At 31.7% G+C, this 24,796-nt stretch overlaps 6 protein-coding genes across 14 annotated transcripts; 3 read left to right on the top strand and 3 right to left on the bottom strand.

The window, feature by feature from the left end:
• The first annotated feature begins 5 nt into the window (after positions 1–5).
• Positions 6–11,378, top strand: LOC122570391. Of its 2 annotated transcripts, XM_043732635.1 has the most exons (8): positions 6–286; positions 356–695; positions 8,690–8,931; positions 9,119–9,330; positions 9,410–9,583; positions 9,662–10,082; positions 10,185–10,597; positions 11,016–11,378. In XM_043732635.1, exons 4-8 carry the CDS (start codon positions 9,133–9,135, stop codon positions 11,211–11,213), a joined length of 1,404 nt encoding a protein of 467 aa, XP_043588570.1. In that variant the 5' UTR covers positions 6–286; positions 356–695; positions 8,690–8,931; positions 9,119–9,132; the 3' UTR covers positions 11,214–11,378. The 2 variants fall into 2 exon arrangements, with proteins under 2 accessions (XP_043588570.1, XP_043588571.1); XM_043732636.1 differs by having other exon boundaries at positions 6–695; positions 10,185–10,420.
• LOC122570384 (threonine--tRNA ligase 1, cytoplasmic) lies at positions 1,320–5,032 on the bottom strand. 3 transcript variants are annotated; one of them, XM_043732616.1, is made up of 6 exons: positions 4,897–4,957; positions 4,771–4,813; positions 4,403–4,483; positions 2,712–4,267; positions 2,333–2,622; positions 1,320–2,244 (listed from the first exon to the last, which is right to left on the bottom strand). In XM_043732616.1, the coding sequence occupies exons 3-6, from the start codon at positions 4,478–4,480 to the stop codon at positions 2,096–2,098; spliced, it is 2,073 nt and encodes a 690-aa protein (XP_043588551.1). In that variant the 5' UTR covers positions 4,481–4,483; positions 4,771–4,813; positions 4,897–4,957; the 3' UTR covers positions 1,320–2,095. The 3 variants fall into 3 exon arrangements, with proteins under 3 accessions (XP_043588551.1, XP_043588550.1, XP_043588549.1); XM_043732615.1 differs by lacking the exon at positions 4,771–4,813 and having other exon boundaries at positions 4,897–5,032; XM_043732614.1 differs by having other exon boundaries at positions 4,771–4,980.
• Positions 5,206–8,704, bottom strand: LOC122570382 (zinc finger protein 724-like). Of its 5 annotated transcripts, none has more exons than XM_043732610.1 (7): positions 8,549–8,704; positions 7,767–8,392; positions 7,513–7,685; positions 7,296–7,445; positions 7,106–7,234; positions 5,699–7,030; positions 5,206–5,617 (listed from the first exon to the last, which is right to left on the bottom strand). In XM_043732610.1, the coding sequence occupies exons 2-7, from the start codon at positions 8,287–8,289 to the stop codon at positions 5,423–5,425; spliced, it is 2,502 nt and encodes an 833-aa protein (XP_043588545.1). In that variant the 5' UTR covers positions 8,290–8,392; positions 8,549–8,704; the 3' UTR covers positions 5,206–5,422. The 5 variants fall into 5 exon arrangements, with proteins under 5 accessions (XP_043588545.1, XP_043588548.1, XP_043588546.1 ...); XM_043732613.1 differs by having other exon boundaries at positions 7,513–7,542; positions 7,600–7,685; positions 7,767–8,703; XM_043732611.1 differs by having other exon boundaries at positions 8,569–8,701.
• LOC122570395 lies at positions 11,250–13,158 on the bottom strand. Of its 2 annotated transcripts, none has more exons than XM_043732645.1 (5): positions 12,893–13,158; positions 12,439–12,629; positions 12,144–12,332; positions 11,580–12,074; positions 11,250–11,511 (listed from the first exon to the last, which is right to left on the bottom strand). In XM_043732645.1, the coding sequence occupies exons 1-5, from the start codon at positions 12,995–12,997 to the stop codon at positions 11,406–11,408; spliced, it is 1,086 nt and encodes a 361-aa protein (XP_043588580.1). In that variant the 5' UTR covers positions 12,998–13,158; the 3' UTR covers positions 11,250–11,405. The 2 variants fall into 2 exon arrangements, with proteins under 2 accessions (XP_043588580.1, XP_043588581.1); XM_043732646.1 differs by having other exon boundaries at positions 12,877–13,042.
• Positions 13,159–13,326: 168 nt separating this feature from the next.
• Positions 13,327–21,901, top strand: LOC122570381. Its single transcript, XM_043732608.1, has 9 exons — positions 13,327–14,237; positions 14,840–15,180; positions 15,256–15,525; positions 15,767–15,918; positions 18,129–18,226; positions 18,394–18,754; positions 18,833–19,044; positions 19,349–19,684; positions 19,774–21,901. Exons 2-9 carry the CDS (start codon positions 14,857–14,859, stop codon positions 21,189–21,191), a joined length of 3,171 nt encoding a protein of 1,056 aa, XP_043588543.1. The 5' UTR covers positions 13,327–14,237; positions 14,840–14,856; the 3' UTR covers positions 21,192–21,901.
• A 261-nt stretch (positions 21,902–22,162) lies between these two features.
• On the top strand, positions 22,163–24,773 carry LOC122570385 (large subunit GTPase 1 homolog). Its single transcript, XM_043732617.1, has 4 exons — positions 22,163–22,351; positions 22,476–23,853; positions 23,934–24,255; positions 24,422–24,773. The coding sequence occupies exons 1-4, from the start codon at positions 22,250–22,252 to the stop codon at positions 24,555–24,557; spliced, it is 1,938 nt and encodes a 645-aa protein (XP_043588552.1). The 5' UTR covers positions 22,163–22,249; the 3' UTR covers positions 24,558–24,773.
• Positions 24,774–24,796: the final 23 nt, after the last annotated feature.

The raw sequence follows: 24,796 nt of genomic DNA, 5'->3' as shown, positions 1-24,796 counted from the left end.
TATGAGATCATTTATTGTTGTAAAATGTTATGAACTCATATGAATAGAGAAGTAGTACAGAGACGACATATAGAAGTTTCTAATTTAGAAATCCATTGATTCAAAAGTTCTGCGTTTTCAAAATTTGGTACTTTTAGCCTACTGCATAACCTACTTTAACCTGATAGCCATTTAAACGATAAATTTCTTATTTATTTAAACACATATTATATTCAGAATAACGGAATCTCGCTTTATTATCAATATATAAATCAATTTGTCAAACAACATTTTGAATATATGTTATGTATGTAGTCCAATCAATATTACTTGTACTCTTCTATCTCCGTAAGACAATATTCAGTTACGTTCACAGTGTCAACAAAAATAAACAACGCATAAGACAAAAGGAGTCATGAGGAATAAGCCAATTAATTTAATAAGAAATACCAAACTTTAAGAATGCACAATTTTTGAACCAGTGCGATGGATTCCTTCAAACCGTAATTCCTAGATTCAAAATCGTTATATCTTGCTTCCATTCATCGAATCCAAGAAATACTCGATAATTGTACAAAACAAGATCCTTTGCATAATTGCACACTCGTGCTCGTCCCCACTATGGAGAAGAGGTTCCCTGACGCACAGAGAAGCTCGACGGCCCGCCGCGATCGAGTGGTGTAACATGATCTAATGTCAGATATCGTTAAGACAATGTATGTAGATACTAATTTAAAAGTGAAATATTTTTTATTTTTGACATTTTTAAAATTAAACTTTTACTAACATATTTTTGAAATCTTTCCGACTAAAATAAGTAAGCAAGTATGCTGTAAATTATATCGTGTCATTTTAATTACAAAAATGTTAGAAACATATTAGTAAAAGTTTCATTGCCAAAATTTTGAGTATATAGTCTAACGAGACGAGGCACTGACACTCGAGTTTCACTAATAGGCGTCCAATAGTTGCAACAATCAAATTTTATCTACGTTTACTGCCTCGTCTCATTCGATAAACTATAGCAATTTGTAGCTTGCAACGTGTGAAGTTTTATTAATAACATTATTTCGATTATGTATAAAAGTTATGCAGCAAAATTTTTTTATGCTCTTTTCAATGAATTTACAAAAGATATTGAAGCTAAGAAGACTGATACCACGATTACATAAACTTACATATATGTATATGTATAAACTGATACACGATCTTACATGACTGTGGCTGATATACATCTAATTAAGCGATAATACTCAATCTAATAAATATATCTACTATTCCTTGTTAAAAGTTATTTTTTATTCAAACAGTACTTCGATTATTAGTAAAATAAGAACAACTTTAGCCAAAGATGCTACTTTATTGTGAAAGATATTATGAGAGATTTTAATGACAACATTTCAATTTGTGTCGATGTGATTTATAATTTACAACAATAATTTATTCCCAAAAGATATTGGCGCAGTTACAGCAATATGCATATATTGACAATATCTGCAATAAATTATGGAGCACAGCCGTTGAGATGAACATTTCGTTAGTTACAATGTACACTCAATGTTTCTGCTATAATTGCGAAAAATAAAAAATTATTTGTAGCTTCCAAATAAAATTATTTATCGTAATAGCATTTTCAAATCATCGAATAAAAAATAGAGTTTGGAGAAAATTAAATAAATTGACTATATATTTCGTTGTCTAATTTATCTCTATGAATAAAATATATTCATGTTTTTGCGTTAAAAAAATCTATTTAATAAGAAGGAAGATTTTTATAATAAAATTACAGATTACTTCACAAGCATAAATACATCGATTGATAAGCTGAAATTTGATGCAGATTTCTGTATATTTTCTATTCCTATCTTGATATTATACCAAAGTTTGAATACTAAATGAAATTAATTAAATGCAAAATAATCATCTTATGCTTTTATATGGTTGTCTTATTAACAAGACTCTTTTTATAATAATATTCTCTTTCAATAAGTTTCTATGCATTATTCGATATATTAAAAAAATGTGATTTTAGATCCTGTCGACCTATATTACACCTGATTCTGTCAGAATTATAGTCTGGAAATAAATAAATATTCTGTCTGTATATAAAGGTTATTTAAAACTTCTCTTCGCAGTTTCTATCCTTTTTCTCTTTGAATACTTTGAATTTTGCAATTAGGTCATCTACAAGAATTTCCCCATGCACCACATTGTCCCTAGTTCGTACATTCACCGTGCCAGCATTAAGTTCTTTTTCTCCAACAACTAAAAATATATTTATATATGTATTAAACACATTAATATTTTACTACATGATACATATAAAGCATTATTATACAGGACATTTCTTTACCGAGAATAAAGTTAAACTGTGCGAGCTGAGCATTTCGAATCTTTTTATTCAGAGTATCGCTTGAATCTGTATCGATCTCTACCATAATTCCACTATTCCAAAGTTTATCTTTTACTTGCTCTGCATACTCATCAAATTGAGAGCTTACTGGAATAACCATTACTTGTCGCGGGGACAACCAAAACGGCCATTTTCCAGCGTATGATTCTGTTAGAATTGCAATCATTCTTTCTACAGAACCCAAAATGGCTCTGTGAATAATTACTGGCCTCGTTTTCTCCCCAGATTCGCTAAAATTTTTAATTCAAATTTGCATTTAAAATTAAAATTCAAAATTTCAATTTATATCGCAAGATTAGTTTAAAATCGTTCTACTTACTTAATATAAGACAAATTAAATCTAATTGGTAGTTGGAAGTCCAATTGAATAGTAGCACACTGATGATGTCTCTTAAGTGCATCCATAATGGTTATGTCAATTTTTGGACCATAAAATGCACCATCCTCTGGATTAATTTTCCATGGTTCTCCAAATGCATCTAAACTCTCTGCTAATGCTTTTTCAGCTTGATCCCACATTTCTATATCTCCCATGTACTTTTCGGGTCTCGTGGATAAACATAAATTAAATGTGAAACCAAACACGGAATACACGTGTCTCAAAAAGTCAAGCGCGCCAATCATTTCATCTTTAATTTGATCAACCGAACAGAATATATGCGCGTCATCTTGTTGAAAGCGCCTGACTCTAGTTAGTCCAGTTAATGCACCAGATAACTCATTTCTATGTAATACTCCGAAATCTGCCATCCTTAATGGCAATTCGCGCCAGGACCTGATACGAACGTCGAAGATCATACAATGACCAGGACAATTCATTGGCTTAAGTGCAAAAGTTTCCTTTTCAACATCAAAGGAAAACATATTTTCCGCGTAATGCTGCCAATGGCCAGACGTTTGCCATAATTTACTGTTATAAATATTAGGTGTAACTACTTCTTGGAAACCCCGTTTTCTATATTCAGAACGAATAAATTCAACTAAAGTATTATAAATATAGGCTCCGCGTGGTTGAAAGAAACATGATCCCGGAGAAAGTTCATGGAAAAAGAATAACTCTTGTTCCTTTCCTATTTTCCTGTGATCTCGTTTTGCTGCTTCCTCTTGAAACTTTTCCCATTCTTTCAATTGTTTGGTATCTGGAAAACTGATGCCATAAATTCTCTGTAAAGATTCTGCATTGACATTTCCTTCCCAATAAGTAGATGAACCTTTTGTGATTTTAATGGCCTTAACTTTTCCAGTATGTCTAACATGTGGTCCTCTGCATAAATCAATTAATGGGCCACATCTATATACTGTGGTAGTTGGAGTATGTATTTTTTCATTAATAATCCGAACTTTAAATTCATTGTATTTAAACATCTCCAAGAGATCCTCCTTAGTCATTTCTAATCTCTCAAATGGTTGTTTATCTTTAGCTATCTTTTTGTAAAGAGTCTCTAAGAATGGGAAGTCTAAATTGGAAATTCCTGTTTCACCTACGTACATATCATAATAAAATCCATTTTCTATTGGTGGACCATAACATAAGCAACCGCCATATACTCTTTCCATAGCTTCTCCTAAAATGTGTGCACTGGAGTGCCAAAAGACTTGTTGGCCATCTGGATGATCAAATTTAAGGAGTTCAAGTTTGCAATCAGATTCCAAGGGTCTGTCAAGGTCCCACAGTTCATTATTAACTTTTGCAATAACAGTACTGTCCGCTAAACCTTGACTAATGTTTTTGGCAATCTCATATGGCGTTGTACGCCAAGATTGAGCTATAACTTCCTTTCCATCAGGCAGTGTTACTTTTATGTCAGTAACCGTTTTCAAAGCTAATGATGTTTCATACTCTGCTTTAAGCTTATCCCATAATGCAATACGATCCTGAAAAAATAATTATTCTGGAATATAACTAAATAATAAGTATATTCAAAAATTGGCTTCAATTAATTAAATCTATTTGTTTCAGTTGTTAGTTATTTAAACATGCAATTTTCAAATGTTAGCAAAATAACATACCTGAATATAACTTGGCCAAGGATTTAATTCAGAAACATTCCTTTCTTCGGTGGCAGCAGCTTTTTTCTTTGGTTTCATTTTCTAATATTGAGTAAAATAAAATATTTAATATCACCGCAAATACCAATCATTATCCTTTCAATTAAAAAAACATGAGGCTAATGCATTCGCGGACAATGCAACAATCGTTAAAAGGTATAAGGTTGGATTGCATCAGATTATCGATTTCAATGATATGGGTGGTCATTCTTAACATAGTACAAATTGTATCAATGAATAGTTTAAGAACCGAAGAAAAAAAAAAAAAGAAAATTCAAAACGTGATATTATAACATAATGTTGTAATGATAGTATATCTTATAACCAACCCAAGCATGTGTCCGCTTAGAAACATTGTAAATGTTTCTATAACTGCAAATACGCAAAGTCGTCAACATATTTTACCGCTAAAAATGAAAATGAAAAAATTTATCAAAAAGAATCAGTATTCATGCCTTGTCCTCCTTTATATTCAGGTTTTCCACGTTATTCACCACGTCTTCACACATGTTGTCGACCATATTGAAGCTAGACTTGCTGAGTACATATATAATAATGTAACTGATTCGTCAAACTAGCTCCGATGTATTTCCACTTTCTATACGTCCATGATGACGTAAGGAATGGGAATAAAAATTTATTTCATTAAATACTCAATTTATATTTATATTTTAATAATTTCAATTTATAACTTAATAGTATAATTTAATTGATATTTATATTTTAATCACGATATTATAAAGAGGAAATGAAGAAATAAAACATTAATATCTTCTCTTTTATTAAAAAATAATCGTCTACAAAACCTGTTTTAAATGCCTTATAATATATATCGATACATATTACAGTGTAAATCACGTAAACATAACAGAACATCATCGTCGTTAATTTTTATTCGATAAAATAATTATATCTATTTTATAACTTTTTTTACAATTTGTTCCCTACGCCCTTAAACAAATAACGTAAACTTATCCATTCCTAAAAGTGTATGCGTTCGTGACGAACAATGTGACTTCGATGATGAAATCTTTTTCCACAAGCGCGACAAACATATGGCCGTTCGTCAGTATGAATTCTATTATGCATTTTCAAATCGTATTTTTTAAAAAATGATTTACCGCACTGAGAACAAACATGGTTCCGTTGTTTTAAATGATCTCGTTTTACATGCTCCTATATCAAAATAATCATTGTTATGTCATTTACTATATATGGTTTAATAATCAGAGAAATATCCCCCCAAAAAATACTCACATTTACTTGTGAAGAAGTATTATAAATTTTATTACATATATCACATGCAAACTTCTGTGGACCATCTGGCCTATGATTGCTCGCAATGTGTTTATTTAACGTTGATTTCCAAGCAAATGACATTTTACAGTCTTTGCAATGAAATTTTTGCTGGTCTGCGAAATGGGTACCGATGTGTTGCTTGTAATTGTAACTAGTTGAAAATGACTTTTCACATATTGTACATTGAAACTTTATTAAAAACGTTTTCGACTTCTTTGAGTCTTGTTCATCCTCTAATTTTTCATTACTACTTGTCACATCTTCATTTTGCTCTTGTTTTTCATCTGTTTCAACGATTTGATTATTACTATTATTGTCATCGATAATATCATCTTTTACATTCGATTCTACAGTGTCAATTTCGCTAAAATTTTGAAATTGTAAGAATTCATCACTATCTTTGTTACAATCTGAAATTTTCGAGTTTTGATTTTCAAGTCCTGATTCCACAAATTCAAGAAATCGCTCGGGACTATCGTCGTAATTTAATCTTTCGAATACTTCGAAATTTGTTTCAACATATTTATCGAATTCACTTTGTGTGTCTAATAGAATCTGATTTGTAAAATTTTTTTCCTCGCCTTGTAATTCATATTGTGAATAATTCAAATCGTTATGTATATCATCTCGTATACTCTGCTCTGCATGATTTTCTTCATTCATATTTGTACTGTTATCTTTATTCTCGGAGCATTTTGTGGACTCAACAATTTGCGGATTCGGCAGTTTTTCAACTAAATTATTAATTAGAAATTCATAAAATTGTTCCCCTGTTTCTGTTTGTACTAAACGCAACATTGGCTCATCATGATTTACAATATTATTTATGTCGTTCAAATCATCGGATATTTTTTCACTTTGTACTAAATTTATTTCCTCATTTTTATGTATATTTGAATCGGAATTAAGATGTTCATTGTTACTAGATTCCGATAGATCTATCTTTTGAAACATATCGGTAACATTCAGAGGAGTATTTATTAGGGTGTTATAATTCGATATTGTTCCGGATTTTTGTAAATCCGATTCGTACGTTTGAATACATAATTTATTTTTAAGAATATTTTCATCTAATGGACCAGCATATGCTACATTTTCTCTTTCTGTAGAATTATTGGATTTACATAATAAAAGCGGACTATCATGAACAAGTTGTGTTTGTTCATCGTTAAATGCTACCTCCTCAGAAACACTTAATTCTTCAGCGCCCAAAATTTTTGTTTCGCATAGATCTTCTTGTGAAATGTGATTTCTACTATCTTCAATATTCTCCAGATTGATTTTCTTTAACTGTTTCCATGTAAAAAAGTAACTATATATAGAAATAGTTTTGAATTGTATGATTATAAATAATAAAATATTTACCTGTTCTGACGTGATATAAATAATTGCATCCAATGGTGAAGCTTTTTTCATATTTGTTTCATTTTCAAGAAAGTCAAAATTATTAGTACATTGTGTTTGTTCTTTCAGTTCTGTAGCTTTCTGAAAACTCTAAATGGAAGAAATAGATCAAAAACATGTAGTTCTTGAATGTTACTTTCAGAATTCTTACCACCTCATTGTTTTTGCACTCCAAAGTTTGCGAATGGGATTTTTCGTGCTCCCTTAAGAGAAAAATAAAATTGAAACTTTCACCACAAATCTTACAGTAATGTTGTCTCTTAACAATCTTTTGCTGACTAGGTGCATTACCTTCAACAAACTGTACATTGACAGTAAGATATACTTATATTCAAAGGATATTACATAATATCACATTTGCTCATCACCTTATTTTTGTACATTGCATGATCTTTTTTCTGTAAATTGATATTGTTGAAATTAGTTTGCAAATGATGTTTAACATCATCCTTTACCCTTTCGTGAATACGTTTGTGTCTTGCAAGGGAACTAATTTGAGTAAAACGTTTTCCACAAATGGAACATGGATATAATTTTTCCCCTAAAAATTCATATCACATTTAAATTTTTATTCATTATTTGTATTTCATTTTGTGGAAAATTTGATGTACAATATAACTACCAGCATGCATTCTGCAGTGTCTGATTAAATTAGATATGTGATTAAATTTTCTCCCACAAACTTCACAGATACAAACATTTGTTCCTAAATGAATGTTTAAATGTGTTTTTAAATCTGCCTTGCGAAAGAAACCTTTGCCACAAATTTCACAGAGCTGTGACTTTTCACCTAAATGTATACTTCGATGATGATAATCATATTGAGAAGCTCTGTCAAAAGTTAAACTGCACTGATGGCATTTGAAAGGCCTTAATGTAGTTTCATAAGGATTATCATCAATTTTTTTTGAATTATGATGTTTTGACACTGTTTCTAATTCATTGTTTGCATTTTTTAACCATTGCACATGCTTTAGTAATACATCTCCAGCATGGATACGTAAATGATCATAGAATTCTTTTTTATTTATGTATCCAACATCACACACTGGACAAACAAGATTGATAGACTGCATTTGAACCATATCATTCTTACAATTCTCTTCTGGATTTAAAGTGAATGACATGCTCGCATATTCAGACATGAGAATTTTTTTTTACAGAGAAACTTTATTTATTTTAAATACAACAATCAAAATAGTGTTAACAATTCTAGCACTTAGGCATTTGTCTTATTAGATCAACAACCTAAAAGATGTAGTATCATTAGCTTACTACATATTTCTGTTATTTATTCCCTCACTATACATGATTTAAAACTAATTGCTCCAATTTAATATTTACGATGTGTTTAAAGTTTTAATTCAGTGAACGATATAGATTCCATTGAATTATAATACGTACGCGTTAAGCCATAGACGTACTTATTGGTTTATGATGATTATAACAAACTAAATGAAATTCGCACGTTATTTGAAATTCTGTGTCATTATTTCAAATTTATTTAAGGAAAATATAACGTATTATTTTGCTTGTTATTTTCAGATACATGTTATTTATGTCTGTTATATGTATACATATACATATAATCAGATACTAAACATACAAAGATACAAAGTTTGAGTATTGGTACCCTTGTTTAAAGCCACATGTTGGTAAGACTTCGTCATTCGGTTAATTTAATTTTCAAAAGGTTTTACCATGTTTAAGTTCGAAGCAGTGGCTCGTTAAGAATTTTACTGTATTTTGTATACATTTTTGAAGGATTTGATTTATATATATATAAAGTAAGTTCACACACAATTTTTAAGTTTCATACAATATTAAATGTACCTAAAATTACCAGTAAATACTTTTAAAATGCTAAGCAAAATATGCTACTGTTTGTTGTGTATCCAAACAAATGATTTAAGTGTCGTTTATTTATGCAAGTACAATCTAATTATATTCATAATTTATTTACTGAATTACTAGGTGAAAACGTAATAATGGGAAATTATGTTAATAAGTTTTTTCCTCATAATACTGAGTCTTGTAACAATAAAATGGAAAAAGAAGAAATAAGATGTCCATCTACTGATGAAGTAACTCTTGAGAAAGACATTATGGAAACTCCACCAATAGTTCGTAAAACATTAATTGATCCTAGATCAATAACAAGTGGGATAAATCGTACACCAATAGAAGTAATTTTAACACAAGTTAACATATATTTTCACAAGTTGTGTAATAATACACAATATATAAAATTTGTAATATTTATAGGTGAATTGTACACCACTTGGAACAAATAAGAAAACGATATCAGCAATTCCAAAACATTTACAAACTAAACGATATTTGGAAACAGATATGGATAAAATAATGCTATGTTTAACTCCAATAAAACATTTTATGCCAAAAATAATAGATATTCCAAAAGTACAACTGCCGATAATGGTAAATTATGTATATTATAACATAGCTTAGAAATTGTATTATTATCAATAATTTATAAGGCTTTCTTAACTATTTTAGGAAGATAAAGGTGCAGATATTTCTTTAACACCAACAGCTAGTAATTTAAATAATGAAAAGGTAATTACTGATATAGAAAAGGAACGTTTTAATATCTTGGGACTTGATCCTCGATCTCCAGCTGCGGATTTTGACAGAACGCCAATTTTAATGCCAAAATCTATAAAACGTTTAAGAGCGAGGTCCCAAGAATTTTTACATAGAGCTGGTAGCTACGATACAGATATATTTTATCCAAAATTTTCATATTGCGAAACATCATCGCAATTCAATGTTACTGAAGTACAGGCTTTACCTAGTTTAGCCACAATTGCTGTAAAATCTTTGGATTCAGTCATTAATGATTGCGATGACAAATCCAAATCACCTGAATCACTATATTCTAGTCATTCATCTGGAAATGAATCTACTTCAGCGATTGGTGAGAAATTGTTCTTAATAATTCAAAGTTAACTTATATTACAATATGTAAAAAACTTATTTCAAAAATGTATTATATCTAATAAAGAAATATTTGCATCAGAAAACGAAGAATTGGAAGATCAGAATGAATCTGAAAGAATCTCAGAGCAAAATAAGCTCAATGATGTACGTGTGAAGAAGGATATAGAAGAAAAGAAAACATGTGCTACTAGCGATGATATAATTAAAGTATGGAGAGATTCATTGATATTGGATGAGCCTCAAGAATTAAAAACAAGTGAATTAGACAATGTACAAATTACTGAAGAAAAAATAGCACAAGTATCTAAAGAAGAAGTAATTATAACATTTGACGATGATAATATAGCAAAACTAGCTAATTTTGAAAGTGAAAGAACTAAAATAGATACAATTAGAAAAAAGAAAAAAAATCTAAAATCAGAAGTGAAAATTTCAATAGACGAAAAGAAATTTTCTAATTCTATTAATAAAGATGGAAGTGAATCTACAAAGGTGCTTAATAAATTATTTCACAGGCATGGTAGTTGCAGTATAGATATATTTTTTCTAAAATTTTCATATTATGAAACACCACAATTCAATGTTATTGAAGTACAGTTTTTAACAACAAAGTTTTTAAAATTCAGTTATTAATGTTTATTACCACAAATCCAGTAAATCTGAATCACCACGATTTATTCGTTCATTTGAAAATGAGTTGGTGGATTTCGAACCAGCAGAAACCGCGCTGAAATAAGCACAATACAACTATGATTTATAATCGAGTTGTAAAGGTGCCGGCCGAGAGTCGACCGAGATTCGAAATTTGACCATACAGCCACGAGTTTGAGTTCCAGTCAATCGAGTTAGCGCGGCTCTAAAATGTAAATGTTTATGCTTTGTTATAAAGTTTTTCGTATTTTATTTCCAGATTCGAACTCCTCTCGGAAATCGTTCAAATAATGGACAAGTACAAACATTATTAATAAAATCACCACAACAGGTATTTAGGAACAAAGGTATTGCCTCAAAAATATTGCAAGAAAACACACCACCACACAAGAAACATATTACAAAATCGAAATTAGATGGTATACAATGGGATCCAGATTCAACGGTTATTATTTAGGGTTTTATTAATTTTTTATAATAGGAAAAATTTAGACATAGTTTATATTTTTTATATTTTTTAAACAAATTCAAATAATTGTAAAAATTAATTATAAACATAAGTGTAAGTCGATCGGAATAGTGCGTATCTAATTGATATAAAATAAATAATCCTTTGAATGAACTTTTTATTATTTGTCTTGATATGAAATCATGGATTTTCCTTGTTGTTCATTTGCATCGCTGCTCGTACCTGAGATTTGGCTTTTTCAATTGACAACTGCAGATTTTCACTTCGTTGTACTAACTGGGTAACACTAAACAATATGATAATAATAATTTATTATGAAAGTACATTTAATACAAAATGCAATATGTAATATACCTTGGATCTTTTATTACAATCCTTTTTTTCTCATTTTCACTTTTTGGTATTAATTTGATAATTATATTATTCTGAGGTTTCTTTGGATTAGAAAATATATTCTTATTTGAAGTATCCCATCTTGTTATAGCACTTGTATCGACAATTTGTGGCTTGACAACTCTAACTTTGATATTATTATTAATAGACTGTCCCTTGTAATTTCTTTTTTTGTTTCTTACACAATCCAATTTTGATGTAGTTTCTTTAAATTCACTTGCTTGAACAATAATAGCTTCAGTCGGATAATAGGGACTTTGCAATGAATTAGATGCAGTATCCTCTTGATATGCAGATGATGTTGATGGTAGACTAGGTTCACATATTGGCCTTGGATCTAGACTTTGTGGTATACCATCATAAATGGAAAATAATGTTTCTCCAGGATATTGTTGCCAGAGGCGCTCTTCTGTCAGTGGTAAAGCAGGTGTTCTTTTCCTTCTATTATACTGTTCTCTAAAAGTTGTTATTCCATTATAATAACAAGCCAAGTCTTTTATGCTAATGCATAATTTGTTTACATACTTTGGAACAAATTTATCAGTATTTGGATTCGATACATCCTGTTGATTTTTTCTTATACGTATAGCTACTTCTCTTCGACGTTGAAGGAGCTTAGCTCTAGTTTCTGAGACACTTTCAAGTTCAGGTGCATAAAAAACATGTAGTGAACCTCCATAAAAATTTTTGCCGTCAATGAATCGTTTTGCTATTCTATATAATGTATAATATAAGACACAATGACATGGATTATTTTATTACCAAATTACAAAAATTCAATTATATAAAAGGTATCAGTGAAATATGAAAAGGTATGAACCTTGCATTTTGTATACGATCATATTGTACATAATATGCTTCTGTAAATTCCTCTGTGGGATAATCAGACACTACATGTATCTTTCTAATATTACCATAAGGTTCAACAAGCTTTCTCACTTCATCACCTAATTGGAGTTTTGGTACTCCACATATCATTAAGTGTTTTGATTCATCATTTATCGTATAAACCTGTTACATAGAGCTAGAGTGTCAAGGAAATATTACAAACAACCAAAAATGATAGCAAATTATGAAATAAACTACGTATTTAAAATAAAATTATTTATAAACTTAAATTTGTTATTATTTAAAGAAATTCATCATGTGATTTATGAAAAGTGTATTCAATTTTATAATAAATGATATATACAATATAAGAAAGTAACTTATAAAACATTACTTATTACTAAGCATAATTTTATATATGATAGGATACAAGTTCACAATGCTACCTTCACAGACGTCAATCTTTTCCCTTGTCTATAAGGAGGTCGTGTATGACACAATTTTTGTTGTACATGATGAGGAAGCTTTGTTATGACGCATTTATCATCCATGATTTATATATATTTTTTTTTTTACTATATTTTTTACAAAATTAGAGTTTTTTTAAGTATATGTAGTTATAATTAATTTTCTAACAAAATTTCATATATTTAATATTTATATTTATTATTGTTGTTGCACCACTTTACGTTTTTGTACGCAAGAATGCTAATTGTGCTAAAGATGCTAACTTGGCAACTTATAACAGGTGGCTCTTTTTACGATAGTAATGAAACATAAATTTTTATTCTTGTGGAATTAAATAAAATTAAATAGATATAGTAATGATAATAAATATTTTATTTTTAATAAGTATCTTAAAAATACAGAAATCAGATAACTCAAAAAGGTAACATTCAGGTATATTAGATATGATGTATGATATTTATTAATTTCCTAGAATCTCTAAAATATCTTAAAAATCCCTATCAATTTTAAATTTTTTTTAATGTTCATTATAAAAGTGAAACATTAGGTTAATGCGAATATACTTTTATCTATTCTATATATGAAACGCTACTGGTTAATAAAATTCTATCATAATATATACATTACAGTAATTTATCAAAACCACTGTCGGAAGTGAATACGAATGAAACGGATGTGATCATCCAAGTGAGTAATGGCGTACATAGTATATAGGGGACATATAATTTTCTCATTGTTTGCTCGTGTGTGTTTAAATTTACATCAATATAAAGCGTGAAACCAAAAATTGTTTCGGAAATAATATAGTCATTTCAATTCATATATTTCATTATATTACTTGGAAAACATTTTTTATACAAACGGTGGAAATAACAAGTGATATTGCGTATAATATACATCAAAAACGTGTTAACGTTCGGATTCGGTAGTGAATCCAAGAACGTAAAGAAGTATTAAGTTTTTAGCTTCCAGCTTGTTCCCCCACCTGCGGAATTGTAAGCTATAAAAAAGACACAACATTAAAGCGCGTGTCGCATTCAGAAGAACAAAAGAGAAGGATGGAACGAAAAAGAAAGGTGCGTTTCGTCTCGGAACCACCCAACCAGACTCATCAGTAGGCCTTCTGCTGGCAATCCCTGCCTTAATTGCACTGCATATTAGAACATATAGAGAAGAAAACCGGAGTGAGGGAAAGTTGCTAGACATCTAACGGCGGCGGGCTAAACTATCGCCACTCGCTCGATCCACACACGTTCGGGAGATGTGACAAGCGTTTTACAGTGCAACAGCATCAAGGAAAATTTGTTCGCAATTAATGAGCAGGTTGTTCATCAGTTTTTGTAAACAAGCTTCATTTTACATTAGAGAAACGTAGAATTTTTAATAAAGTTTGTCGAATTGGTTAGCTTCTCTCGAAAAATAATTCGTATAACCTTTAGTAACATTCCGATTCCGATAGGTTTTGTACTCGTTCTTAATTATTATATATTTCACTGCTATACTATATGATTAAAGGAAACTTGAAATTTGCAATAATAAAGATAAATAATGCATGAAGTATGTTTCTACCAATAGAAATCGGCATTACATTTTCACATATTGTTAAAGTACAGTTTCTGTTCGTTTATATTTGAACGTTGTAGATCCATAGCTCATCAGAAAATGTGTTAAAACGACCATAGTATTATTGCTACTTTATTGAAATTTAAATAGTATTTTTGAACATAATAAATAGCGCAAATAGTTAGGTCAGACTTCTAAGTTTTTCCATTTATTGAATAACCCAATAGAGTATCACATACCATATGTGAATTGAATAAAAATAATTTGAAGAATATATTAAATGTAACATTAACAAAGATTAGATAATGTTAAACTTACTTTATAGAATAATAATAAGAAACATATTTTGTGTTTATTTACAGAATTAACAACTGCTGTTATGTCTGCAAATACTCAATTTGCAAATCCTCCACCAGCTATAAGTTTACCTAATATGTCTGTTCCACCTCCTGCCACTCCAAATTTATCAGCCCCACCTCCTAATTTGACTACAATAAACACATCTGGAAGTTATCAGCACAGATACACTAATCATAGAGATGGAGCAAGGGGTTTCTTTAAACCATTCAGACCTTATCATGCACCCAAAATTGTTGCGGCTGGTCAAGATACGTTACAAGATGAATTTGATGGCAAAAGACTTAGGAAATCTGTTATGCGTAAAACCGTGGATTATAATTCTGCCATTATAAAAAGCTTAGAGGTAGGATTCTTAATTTGATTTGTAAAGTTTTGTGATATCAGTGATGAATAGTATTATTACATATTTTATATGTAGAATCGAGTGTGGCAGAGGGATTACAGAGACAGACGTGCCCTACAGCCAGATGTGATGTATTATCCTGATCTGCTTCCACCACCTAGTTATGTTGACAATCCTATAAATGCAGTCACCACAAGATTTGTGAAGACTGCAACAAATAAAATGCGTTGCCCTATTTTTTGTATGGCTTGGACGCCAGAGGGGAGACGCCTTGTTACTGGTGCATCTAGTGGAGAATTTACCTTGTGGAATGGTCTTACCTTTAATTTTGAAACTATTTTGCAGGTATTTTATGCCCCTTATTTTAGTTTAACAGTAATTAAATATTTCTGTATATTATTAATATTGCTTTGTAATTTATTATCATCATTTGTAACTTTGTGATTTAAATAGAAGACTATATGTATAAACAGGGAGATTTGGACATTTCCAAAGCTTTAAAGCTTGAATACATTGTATTACTTTCTGTGTAGAATGTATACTAGTTTTAGATGCATTAATTGAATATTTGTTTTTGTCTGTTCAGGCACATGATAGTCCAGTGAGAACAATGGTATGGTCACACAATGAGAGCTGGATGGTCACAGGAGATCATGCAGGCTATGTGAAGTATTGGCAGAGCAATATGAACAACGTCAAGATGTTTCAGGCGCACAAAGAAGCGATTAGAGGACTCAGGTATACCATCCACCACACTAGTCCTTACGTCTCTTGCGCCACTGTTATCGATGATCCGTCCATCCTTGCTGTAGTTAGGATATTGGACATGACTCTCATTCTCTTCCTCTTCTGGTTTTACAACATTTTTGTTTTAAAAACATTGATTCTTGTATGGGTACACAGGTGATTTCTAAAATTTTTCATAAATTGTATTTGAAAGATTTCCTGATATATTAGATGTATGGTGAAGATATTCTCAAGTTTTGAAAAATTTCTGTGATATAGAGTCTGTGATGAAAATACATTTCCTATACTACATGATGACATCCGTGTTATTACAAATTGATTTTCTTGCTTTTTTTTTATTAAGGTTTCCTATATATATATATATATATATATATATATTTGCATTTAATTTTAATATTTAATTGTGATATAAACTATGAGGCTCTATGTTTAAAAAAAACTTAATATGCTATAATACTATTATAAATGTTGTTACAAGTAATTCTAGTTATTTTTGCTTAGTTTCCCAAAATTAATAACTTTTTGAAACATTTTTACATCTTCATGTATCTTAATAATATTTAAAGTTGATCAGCAAGGATAAATTTTTCTGCCAAATATATTGTACGTGTATTAATATGAAATTTATCAACTGTATTCATAGAGTCTTAGGGACCTAAATAAATTTACATGGTCCACTAGATTACAGTAGTATGAATTTATTATTTTTATATAGAAAGGTCTGAGACAAAAACAAAACAAGTTGTAGGAAAGAAGAAATTAGGTCCTTATGGCTCATAGTTTATGGAATTTATATGGTCAGGTTATTAGGTAAAATGTGTATATTTAGAATGAAGAATAAACAAACAAGAAATATACAGCAATACCTAGTCGAGATTCCCATGGAATTAAATAAAAATAAATATCCTGTGTCCTTCTTTACATCATCCAAGTTTTCAATAAAGTTAAATAAAGGCAGTTACAGTATCATATGTCTCTGAGAATAAAAATAAAGTATTTTCTCTTTGGTCTGTGTCACTTGTGCCCTTTTGCAGATAAGAGAGAGAGAGAGTAACAGAGAGATATAACGAACTTCATGTACACTTCGGACATTTTTTTTGTGCAATAAATGTTGAACTTTTGAAAAAATATCAATCTTGGTATATCACTCGGTGGTCATGTGGCATCAAAAAGAGATTCTACTTTCATGATAATGGAACAGTTTGTTGCTTGATCAGCAGTGAATTTTGTTTGAGTGCCAGATATGACTGTCGAAGATGGTTTTTTGTTTATTTACAATATTTACACATAGATCTTCCTTTTATTACTGATGTTTGTCTATTCCTCGAGACGAATTCAGAGTAAAAGCCCACTACGCGCATACTTAGACCACATATATTATCGTTACGTGAATAATTTTTTAAATTGTCCCGAAAATGAATTTCATTCGTGTATTTTTACGCGTTCCTATACACATTTTTCGCACACATATAGCATATATTTAACTCAAAAAATTTCATACACATGAAGAATTTTAGCAACCATATAATAGTAGCTTGTTATGTATCTGATTTAAGTAATTTTCTGAAAATTATAATCCTTTATAGGTTTGTCGGTTGATCCTAACTAACTTCTACATGATATGTTTAGGATTCATCAAGGATGCATGTGTAGATATGCAAATACATAATTTATTTAGCAGATGGTACCATAAAAAAAAGAAAAATATTTATAGTATTCTTTGCTTGTTTCTTTGCATGTGTTGTAGTATTTATTTAATAACCAATGACAAATCAGTAATAAATGTAAGCTATTATACGCTTTAACTTCAATTTCTAATGATCATATTTTGATGTCATATCATAATAATGTCCGTAAGGTGTACCATATGCCTGAAATGTTCTATTGAATATTAATAAACTTTTCATATTCTGTCTCCTTCCACTTTGAACATATTGCAGTTGTATAAGGATAGAACCTCAATAAAAGTTAATAAAGCTCAACGTGTAATCAATCTTTCATCATACTATTCTATTATCTAATATTTTATACATGTGCCTACATGGGATAATAATTACCAAATATGTATTATACATTCCATAATGTTGTAATACTTGTTTCATTGAGAGAATTCTCGTTGTGAGCATTTGCAAATAAAGAATCGCTCTATAAGTACATAACAGCGTATTGTTTGAATATAACATTTCTTTTTGGGTGGGTAGTTTCAGTCCGACGGATCACAAATTGGCAACATGCAGCGACGATGGAACAGTCAGAATTTGGGACTTTCTTCGGTGTCATGAAGAACGAATTCTCAGGGGTATATATTATATTATATTTTCTTTTATTATATTATATTTATTCTTTAACATTAGAAGAAAATATTTTTATTTACATTTTACTTATTAATTAATTGTGGTTTCAACAAACAGCTCAATCATTAATACAAACTTCAATGAATTCAATATTCATATAATTATTGTTTAGGTCATGGTGCTGATGTGAAATGTGTGCACTGGCATCCACAAAAAAGTCTAGTCATCTCTGGAAGCAAAGATAATCAGCAACCGGTTAAATTATGGGATCCAAAGACTGGCCAGTCACTCGCAACATTACATGCACACAAGTCGACAGTAATGGATGTTAAATGGAATGAAAATGGAAATTGGCTGGTAACCGCGTCGCGGGACCATTTGCTCAAGTTGTTTGATCTTCGAAATTTAAGTCAAGAAGTTCAAACATTTCGTGGTCACAAAAAAGAAGCTTCTAGTGTCGCGTGGCACCCGAGTCACGAGGGTCTGTTTTGTAGCGGTGGTAGCGATGGAGCTATCTTATTCTGGCACGTTGGGTACGCTTTCTGCAGTTCTTAATCTTATTTTTTAATCTTATTTGTTACAACATTATTCACACTATGATTAATTTTTAGAGCCGACAAAGAGGTAGGTGCGATAGAACAAGCTCACGACAGTATAGTTTGGACGTTAGCTTGGCATCCGCTGGGACACATCCTGTGTTCCGGTAGTAATGATCACACTTCAAAGTTTTGGACACGAAACAGGCCTGGTGATTTAATGAGAGACAAGTATAATCTCAACACTTTACCTGCAGGATCGGCTGGCGTTGATGATCATGAAATTGGTACATAATATATTATGCGAATAACAACAACAATATTGTTATTAGTATTAAGTTACTGCACAAATTATGTCCGCTAGAGTGAATTAGATTTACCGCATCAATTTATGCGAATGCTACTTTTATAGAAGCCTTCAGATTTATCATTAAAAAAAGAACTTGTTGCATTTTTTTTTACCATTGGTTTGTAATGCTTTGAAAAAATGCAAATCTAATGAGAAACTCCGGACAAAATTTATGCAATAATTTCACATTTAAAAAAAGGTAATTTTGAATTTTTTTTACTATTGTTTCGATTATTTCATAGCTGATGAAGCAGCTGTAATACCTGGTATGGGGCCAGAAGATAGGATCAATGCCGATGGCGAACCAGAAGACAAAAGCGGTGGTATCCCTGGCTTGGATTTGGATCATGCAGTCGACGAAGGAAAGAAATTCGCTAACAAGAAAGTTCCATATAGCAAACCAATTCCAAGAAATTTCCAAGCTCAATGGAATGAGATGGAGGCTGAGGATATGGAGCAGGTAGAAGCTCTAAATGCATTTGTGAATCAGTTGATCGAAACCACACCAGGAGCGGTACCATTGAATGAAGTGACACCTAATGGTATTATATTGTACGGAAAAATGATTCCTGTCGAACGTAAGCATTATTTATTGTTAATGAAAACATTCAGTACTGTGATATTAAACGAAATTTTGAGATTATTAAAATCGTTGTTAATATTGCAGCCGGTTCTAAGTTAGCAGAAGCAATTAGCAAAGGAAATGATGCCATAAATAAACTAGTATTTTCCGGAGAAATAGAAGAGCTACGAGACGTTGTGGGTCCACCAGATAACATGGACGATTCCGAAGAATATTTGCAAGACGACAGCGAAATAGATTATTCCAAAGTTCCCGATATCGAACTTCCTCCACCTTTACCCAGTTCCAAATTTGCACAGAATCCTGAATTGCTTAAAGCGCTGAATCGCGGTGGAAAGCGGAAATTCGATCAATTAATCGGTTGGAGCGACGGTGGAGCCAGCGACAGAACATCGAAGATTCATCAACCGGTCTTTGGCGGAGTGATGACGGAAGACTCACAATCCAGTGATACCGACTTAAGGTACACGGGAACGAAATCGAATCAGCACTCCAACGAGACTAACTCTTTCCACAGTGGACAGGACGAGGATCTCAGGAAACTTCCTCATGGTGAAAATGCTCGAAATGCGAATCGCGATGAAGACTTACGGTTTAACATCTCCAGCGGACCTGGAAGGCCCAGTTCACGTTCCGATTACGATGTAAGGGGTAATTACGCGGATAAGGACTTTAGAAGTTCGCATGGATTCCCCTTGAAGAAGTCTTTGGATAACGACATTTACGATGACAGAGATCGGGACGGTAATTCGCGGTGGGACGATGAGAAGTCGATGAATGATGGTCCCAGAAAAGGGGATGGTGGTTTTTCAGGGAACTTTGATAAACGTGATAACATGCCGCTAGCTATAGGCTCCGGCATAAGTAACAGCATACCTCATTTAGGCAACAGTATATCTCACATGTCGAGTCACCATAATATGCAAAATATTAATCCCAATATGACACCCCCGATCCAAAGTTTAGTACCACATCCAAATATGTCTCAGCATCCTATGCAGAATAAACCGCTGCATCCTGGTATGCAAGGAATTGACGGTCCAATGCACATGATGCACCATCCTAACATGCATCCCGGTTTTGGTCCTAACGGACCGCCACCCGGAAACTTTGGCCCTAACTTTAGACCGCCAAACGGTAATTTCGGGCCCAATCAACACTTTAGGCCGAGCCCATTGCCTCCATTCGGACCAAACCAAGGACCGTTCGGTAATAACTTTCAAGGTTTGCCGAATTTCCGAGGGCCGAACTCAGGCCCGCCAAATTTTGACCGGCCGGGTTTTGGTCCTGGTTTCCGCGGTCAAAACCCCGGGCAGAACCCGCCAAATAATTTTAATTCGAATTTTGGTAATTTTGGAAATAAACTGGGACCTAATCGTGGCATGAACCGAGGCCCCAACGACAATAACATGGGAAGAATGGGAAGGAGCGGTTATAGTAATCGTGGTAGAGGACGTGACGGCGATCAACCACGAGGGATTCGAGGAAGAGATAATTATTGAAAAATAATTAATTATTCGGGACGGAAGTATCTGTATGTTATGTGTAGGTTAACATACTGCCGTTCGTTCTGCACGAATCATCCAATTGTTTCGTGCTGGGTTGTACAGTTGATCAATAATGAATTCTAGATCGTAGAACGGCGGTATCCTATACTCAGTGCTAAAAAAGGGAACTCAAAAGTAGGCGTTCGAGTACAGCGTGATTGGATGAAAGTATATTTTCTTTTTCCGATGGGACTTTATTTGAAGAGAACAGTGTCCTTTTTCCAGAAAAAGCGACTGATTATCCATACTATAGATGGCTAGATTTCTAAATAATGCGAGAGATGAATTCGTGTTGGATGCAAGTGAAACTTCTCTTCTCCTCTACTTGTGATATTTGCGAGTAGTGTACAAGCGTGGTGAATCTGTACGAAGTCACAGAAATTGTAATATATAAAATATAATCAATGACACACTGGTATAATTCTGATTAAAAAAAAAAGAGAAAAAATGGATTAAAAAAGAAAAAAACAACTGTTCACAAGCTGCCTTGCGAAAGAATTTTTCTTGTTCCGATTTCGAGAATTGATGAGTGCGCGGGAGTAGGGTAGAGAAGCATGTGAAGCATGTTGAACGTTTCATAATTGTTGCTGGTCGTCGAGAAAACTGTGAACCAGAACAGTCTACCTATCAATTATTAATAAAAATGAACTAAGATGCAGAAATTATTCCATGAAAGCTCTATCCCAGATTTAATTTATAGATATTAGACATAGATCTAGCTTAACTCTATATACATACGAATATAGAAACATAGCTCAAATGTATGATGCATAAATATATATATATTTTTAAATTCTATCTGTAATATTTCACCGTGCATGGAATTATATTTGAAATATCTTTTTGCAATGATTCTTATAATTATAACTTAATTTAGTTAATATACGTTACGTCTATTTCTTTAATATTCCGCTCATGCTGCCACCTACTTCTAACGTTCGATGGCTGTAATTTGGCTGTGATTTGACTGTGATTTGGATGTAGTTTCTTGGAGTCGTATAAAATCGAACACAATGGGTAAAAAAGGAAAATCAGAAGGCAACAATTTAGGAAAGGCTTTGATTAAGGACCGTTTCGGTTCAGTGAAAAATAAAAAAGATATTGATTTATCTATGGTAACGTAACACCTTTCTTCATAACCCATTTTTTTGGTACATACGAAAATGAATTAAACGAAAATGAATTAAAATAAATGAAATTAAATAATTTTCGATATTTTGACATTGCATTTTCAATTAGATCCACACTGCCAAATTAAACGATGGATACGACTGGGGACGTCTCAATCTTCGATCCGTCACGGAAGAAAATTCTTTTCAAGAATTTCTCTCTACTGCAGAGTTAGCAGGAACTGAGTTTCATGCAGAAAAATTAAATATTAAATTCGTTAAACCAAAAAGCGTAATCGGATTACTCTCGGAAGATGAAAAAGCAAAGATACTGGAGATGCAAAAAAAGAATAAAGGCCGTCTGAAAATACCAAGAAGGCCAAAATGGAATAGTTTAACTAGAGCTAATGAATTGCAAAGCAACGAGAGAGAAGCATTTTTAGAATGGAGACGTTCTCTTGCTATGTTGCAAGAAGTAGAAGAATTGATGTTAACTCCTTATGAAAAGAATTTGGAATTTTGGAGACAATTGTGGAGAGTAGTTGAGCGTAGTGATGTTATTGTACAGATAGTTGATGCAAGAAATCCACTGCTCTTTCGTTGTGAGGACCTAGAAGCATATGTTAAAGAAGTAGATTCTAGAAAAATGAATCTGATACTAATTAATAAAGCAGACTTTTTAACAGAGGAACAAAGACAAGAATGGGCGAAATATTTTACAGATATTAATTTGAAAGTCGCATTCTTTTCTGCGACATTGGCAGCTGAAAAACAAGAGATAAAAGATATAATTGAGGAAGAAGATTGCGAAGATGAAGGAGATAGTGAAATGGAGGATGATGATAGTGACAGATCTTCGTATACCTCAGAATTTGCTTCAGAAAGCGAATATGAAAGTGCAGATGATGGTAGTAATAATACCATAACTGAAAATGAAGAAGTAAGTTCTAAGGGATCTAATGAACGTAATTTAAATGAATTGAATGGTTCAATAGAGAAATTAAGTGAAAAAGATATAGAAGACAATACAAAGGTGGAGAATTCATCAGAATTATTAAGCAGAGATCAATTAGTATCATTTTTCAAAATGATTTACAAGGGTGAGACATATACAAAAGGAATCACAACAATTGGTTTAGTAGGTTATCCAAATGTAGGTAAAAGTTCCACAATAAATGCCCTATTAATGGACAAAAGGGTATCCGTGTCTGCAACACCGGGTAAAACAAAGCATTTTCAAACACTATTCTTGGATAAGGATCTGCTTCTTTGTGATTGCCCTGGACTAGTAATGCCTAGTTTTATTTGTACAAAATCAGAAATGATATTAAATGGTATATTGCCAATTGATCAAATGAGGGATCATGTACCTCCAATTACATTATTAGGTACTTTAATACCAAGGCACATTATAGAAGATCTTTATGGAATTATGATACCTCCACCACTAGAAGGAGAAGATCCTGATCGTCCTCCAACTGCAGAAGAAATTTTAAATGCTTATGGCTGTATGTAATTATGTATTCTTCATGTAAAAATGCATGATAATTAGTATAAGTTTAATAATTTATTTTATACTTTTATTTAGATAATAGAGGTTTTATGACACAGAATGGACAACCGGATAATCCACGTGCGGCGCGATATCTTCTGAAAGACTTTGTAAACGGTAAATTGTTGTATTGCGTTGCACCCCCTACAGCAGAACAAGAAAAGTTTCATACATTTCCTCCGCGAAGAAGAATAATTTCGAAAAATAAGCATTTCCCACCTAGAACAGTACGTGTGAATAAAGGAAGTAAAGCTACGTCTGAAGATTTAGATAAAGTATTTTTCCAAAATAATACTTCGAATGTACATGTAAAAGGAGTAATTGGAAAAATGCACGGTTTACATAGAATTAATTCAGGGTATGTAACATTATTGTATATTTATTAATCGATAAAGTCATTTTTGTATAATTATTGACAATAATTGTTCATATTGTTCAATTGTTCATATATAATAATAAGTAATGGAGCGTGTATACGAATTTCGTTTCGAATACTTTGATAATTATTGTAATTATTTTTTTAGGGATGCAGGATCGGTGGCAGGTTCTACACAGAGTTTGTTGCTTGAAGAGAAACCGTGGAAAAAGATTAATAAACATTCAAATAAAAAGAAACGCGAAAAAACAAGAAGATTGTACGCTCATCTTGATCAACATTGATTTTACGAATATTTATATTGTATCATGAGAATTGAAGGCCTTTTCGCTATATAACAGCGAATCATATTTTGTAATATACAAACCTCTGAATTTATAAGCATATCAGAGACTCATATTGATTCTATGTACTACAAATACATTCTAATAAAGGCATACATACACATATAAGAATAGCTTGCTGTTGTACTTATATGCGTATATATTATAAAATTAAAATATTTTATAATTTGTATCCTTTG

Source organism: Bombus pyrosoma, linkage group LG8 (assembly GCF_014825855.1).
Source record: "Bombus pyrosoma isolate SC7728 linkage group LG8, ASM1482585v1, whole genome shotgun sequence".
NCBI classification, from domain to species: Eukaryota; Metazoa; Arthropoda; class Insecta; order Hymenoptera; family Apidae; genus Bombus; species Bombus pyrosoma.
Note: the sequence above shows the minus strand (reverse complement) of the source record. Positions and strands in the feature narration are given on the sequence as shown.

Excerpts from the sequence above, each read along its gene's own strand:
- LOC122570391 (XM_043732635.1), top strand. The coding sequence starts at position 9,133 with ATGGGAAATTATGTTAATAAGTTTTTTCCTCATAATACTGAGTCTTGT. Across the intron at positions 10,083-10,184 it reads TGAATCTACTTCAGCGATTG|AAAACGAAGAATTGGAAGAT; the intron begins GTGAGAAATTGT and ends TATTTGCATCAG. Across the intron at positions 10,598-11,015 it reads ATGGAAGTGAATCTACAAAG|ATTCGAACTCCTCTCGGAAA; the intron begins GTGCTTAATAAA and ends TTTTATTTCCAG.
- LOC122570385 (XM_043732617.1), top strand. The coding sequence starts at position 22,250 with ATGGGTAAAAAAGGAAAATCAGAAGGCAACAATTTAGGAAAGGCTTTG. Across the intron at positions 22,352-22,475 it reads AAGATATTGATTTATCTATG|ATCCACACTGCCAAATTAAA; the intron begins GTAACGTAACAC and ends ATTTTCAATTAG. Across the intron at positions 24,256-24,421 it reads TTACATAGAATTAATTCAGG|GGATGCAGGATCGGTGGCAG; the intron begins GTATGTAACATT and ends TTATTTTTTTAG.
- LOC122570381 (XM_043732608.1), top strand. The coding sequence starts at position 14,857 with ATGTCTGCAAATACTCAATTTGCAAATCCTCCACCAGCTATAAGTTTA. Across the intron at positions 18,227-18,393 it reads TGAAGAACGAATTCTCAGGG|GTCATGGTGCTGATGTGAAA; the intron begins GTATATATTATA and ends ATTATTGTTTAG. Across the intron at positions 18,755-18,832 it reads ATCTTATTCTGGCACGTTGG|AGCCGACAAAGAGGTAGGTG; the intron begins GTACGCTTTCTG and ends ATTAATTTTTAG.
- LOC122570395 (XM_043732645.1), bottom strand. The coding sequence starts at position 12,997 with ATGGATGATAAATGCGTCATAACAAAGCTTCCTCATCATGTACAACAA. Across the intron at positions 12,630-12,892 it reads AAAGATTGACGTCTGTGAAG|GTTTATACGATAAATGATGA; the intron begins GTAGCATTGTGA and ends TCTATGTAACAG. Across the intron at positions 12,075-12,143 it reads ACTGATAAATTTGTTCCAAA|AGAACAGTATAATAGAAGGA; the intron begins GTATGTAAACAA and ends AACAACTTTTAG.
- LOC122570384 (XM_043732614.1), bottom strand. The coding sequence starts at position 4,839 with ATGTTGACGACTTTGCGTATTTGCAGTTATAGAAACATTTACAATGTT. Across the intron at positions 4,268-4,402 it reads CTTGGCCAAGTTATATTCAG|GATCGTATTGCATTATGGGA; the intron begins GTATGTTATTTT and ends TTATTTTTTCAG. Across the intron at positions 2,623-2,711 it reads TTTAATTTGTCTTATATTAA|CGAATCTGGGGAGAAAACGA; the intron begins GTAAGTAGAACG and ends TAAAAATTTTAG.
- LOC122570382 (XM_043732610.1), bottom strand. The coding sequence starts at position 8,289 with ATGTCTGAATATGCGAGCATGTCATTCACTTTAAATCCAGAAGAGAAT. Across the intron at positions 7,686-7,766 it reads ACACTGCAGAATGCATGCTG|GGGAAAAATTATATCCATGT; the intron begins GTAGTTATATTG and ends ATGAATTTTTAG. Across the intron at positions 7,235-7,295 it reads AGTGCAAAAACAATGAGGTG|AGTTTTCAGAAAGCTACAGA; the intron begins GTAAGAATTCTG and ends TCTTCCATTTAG.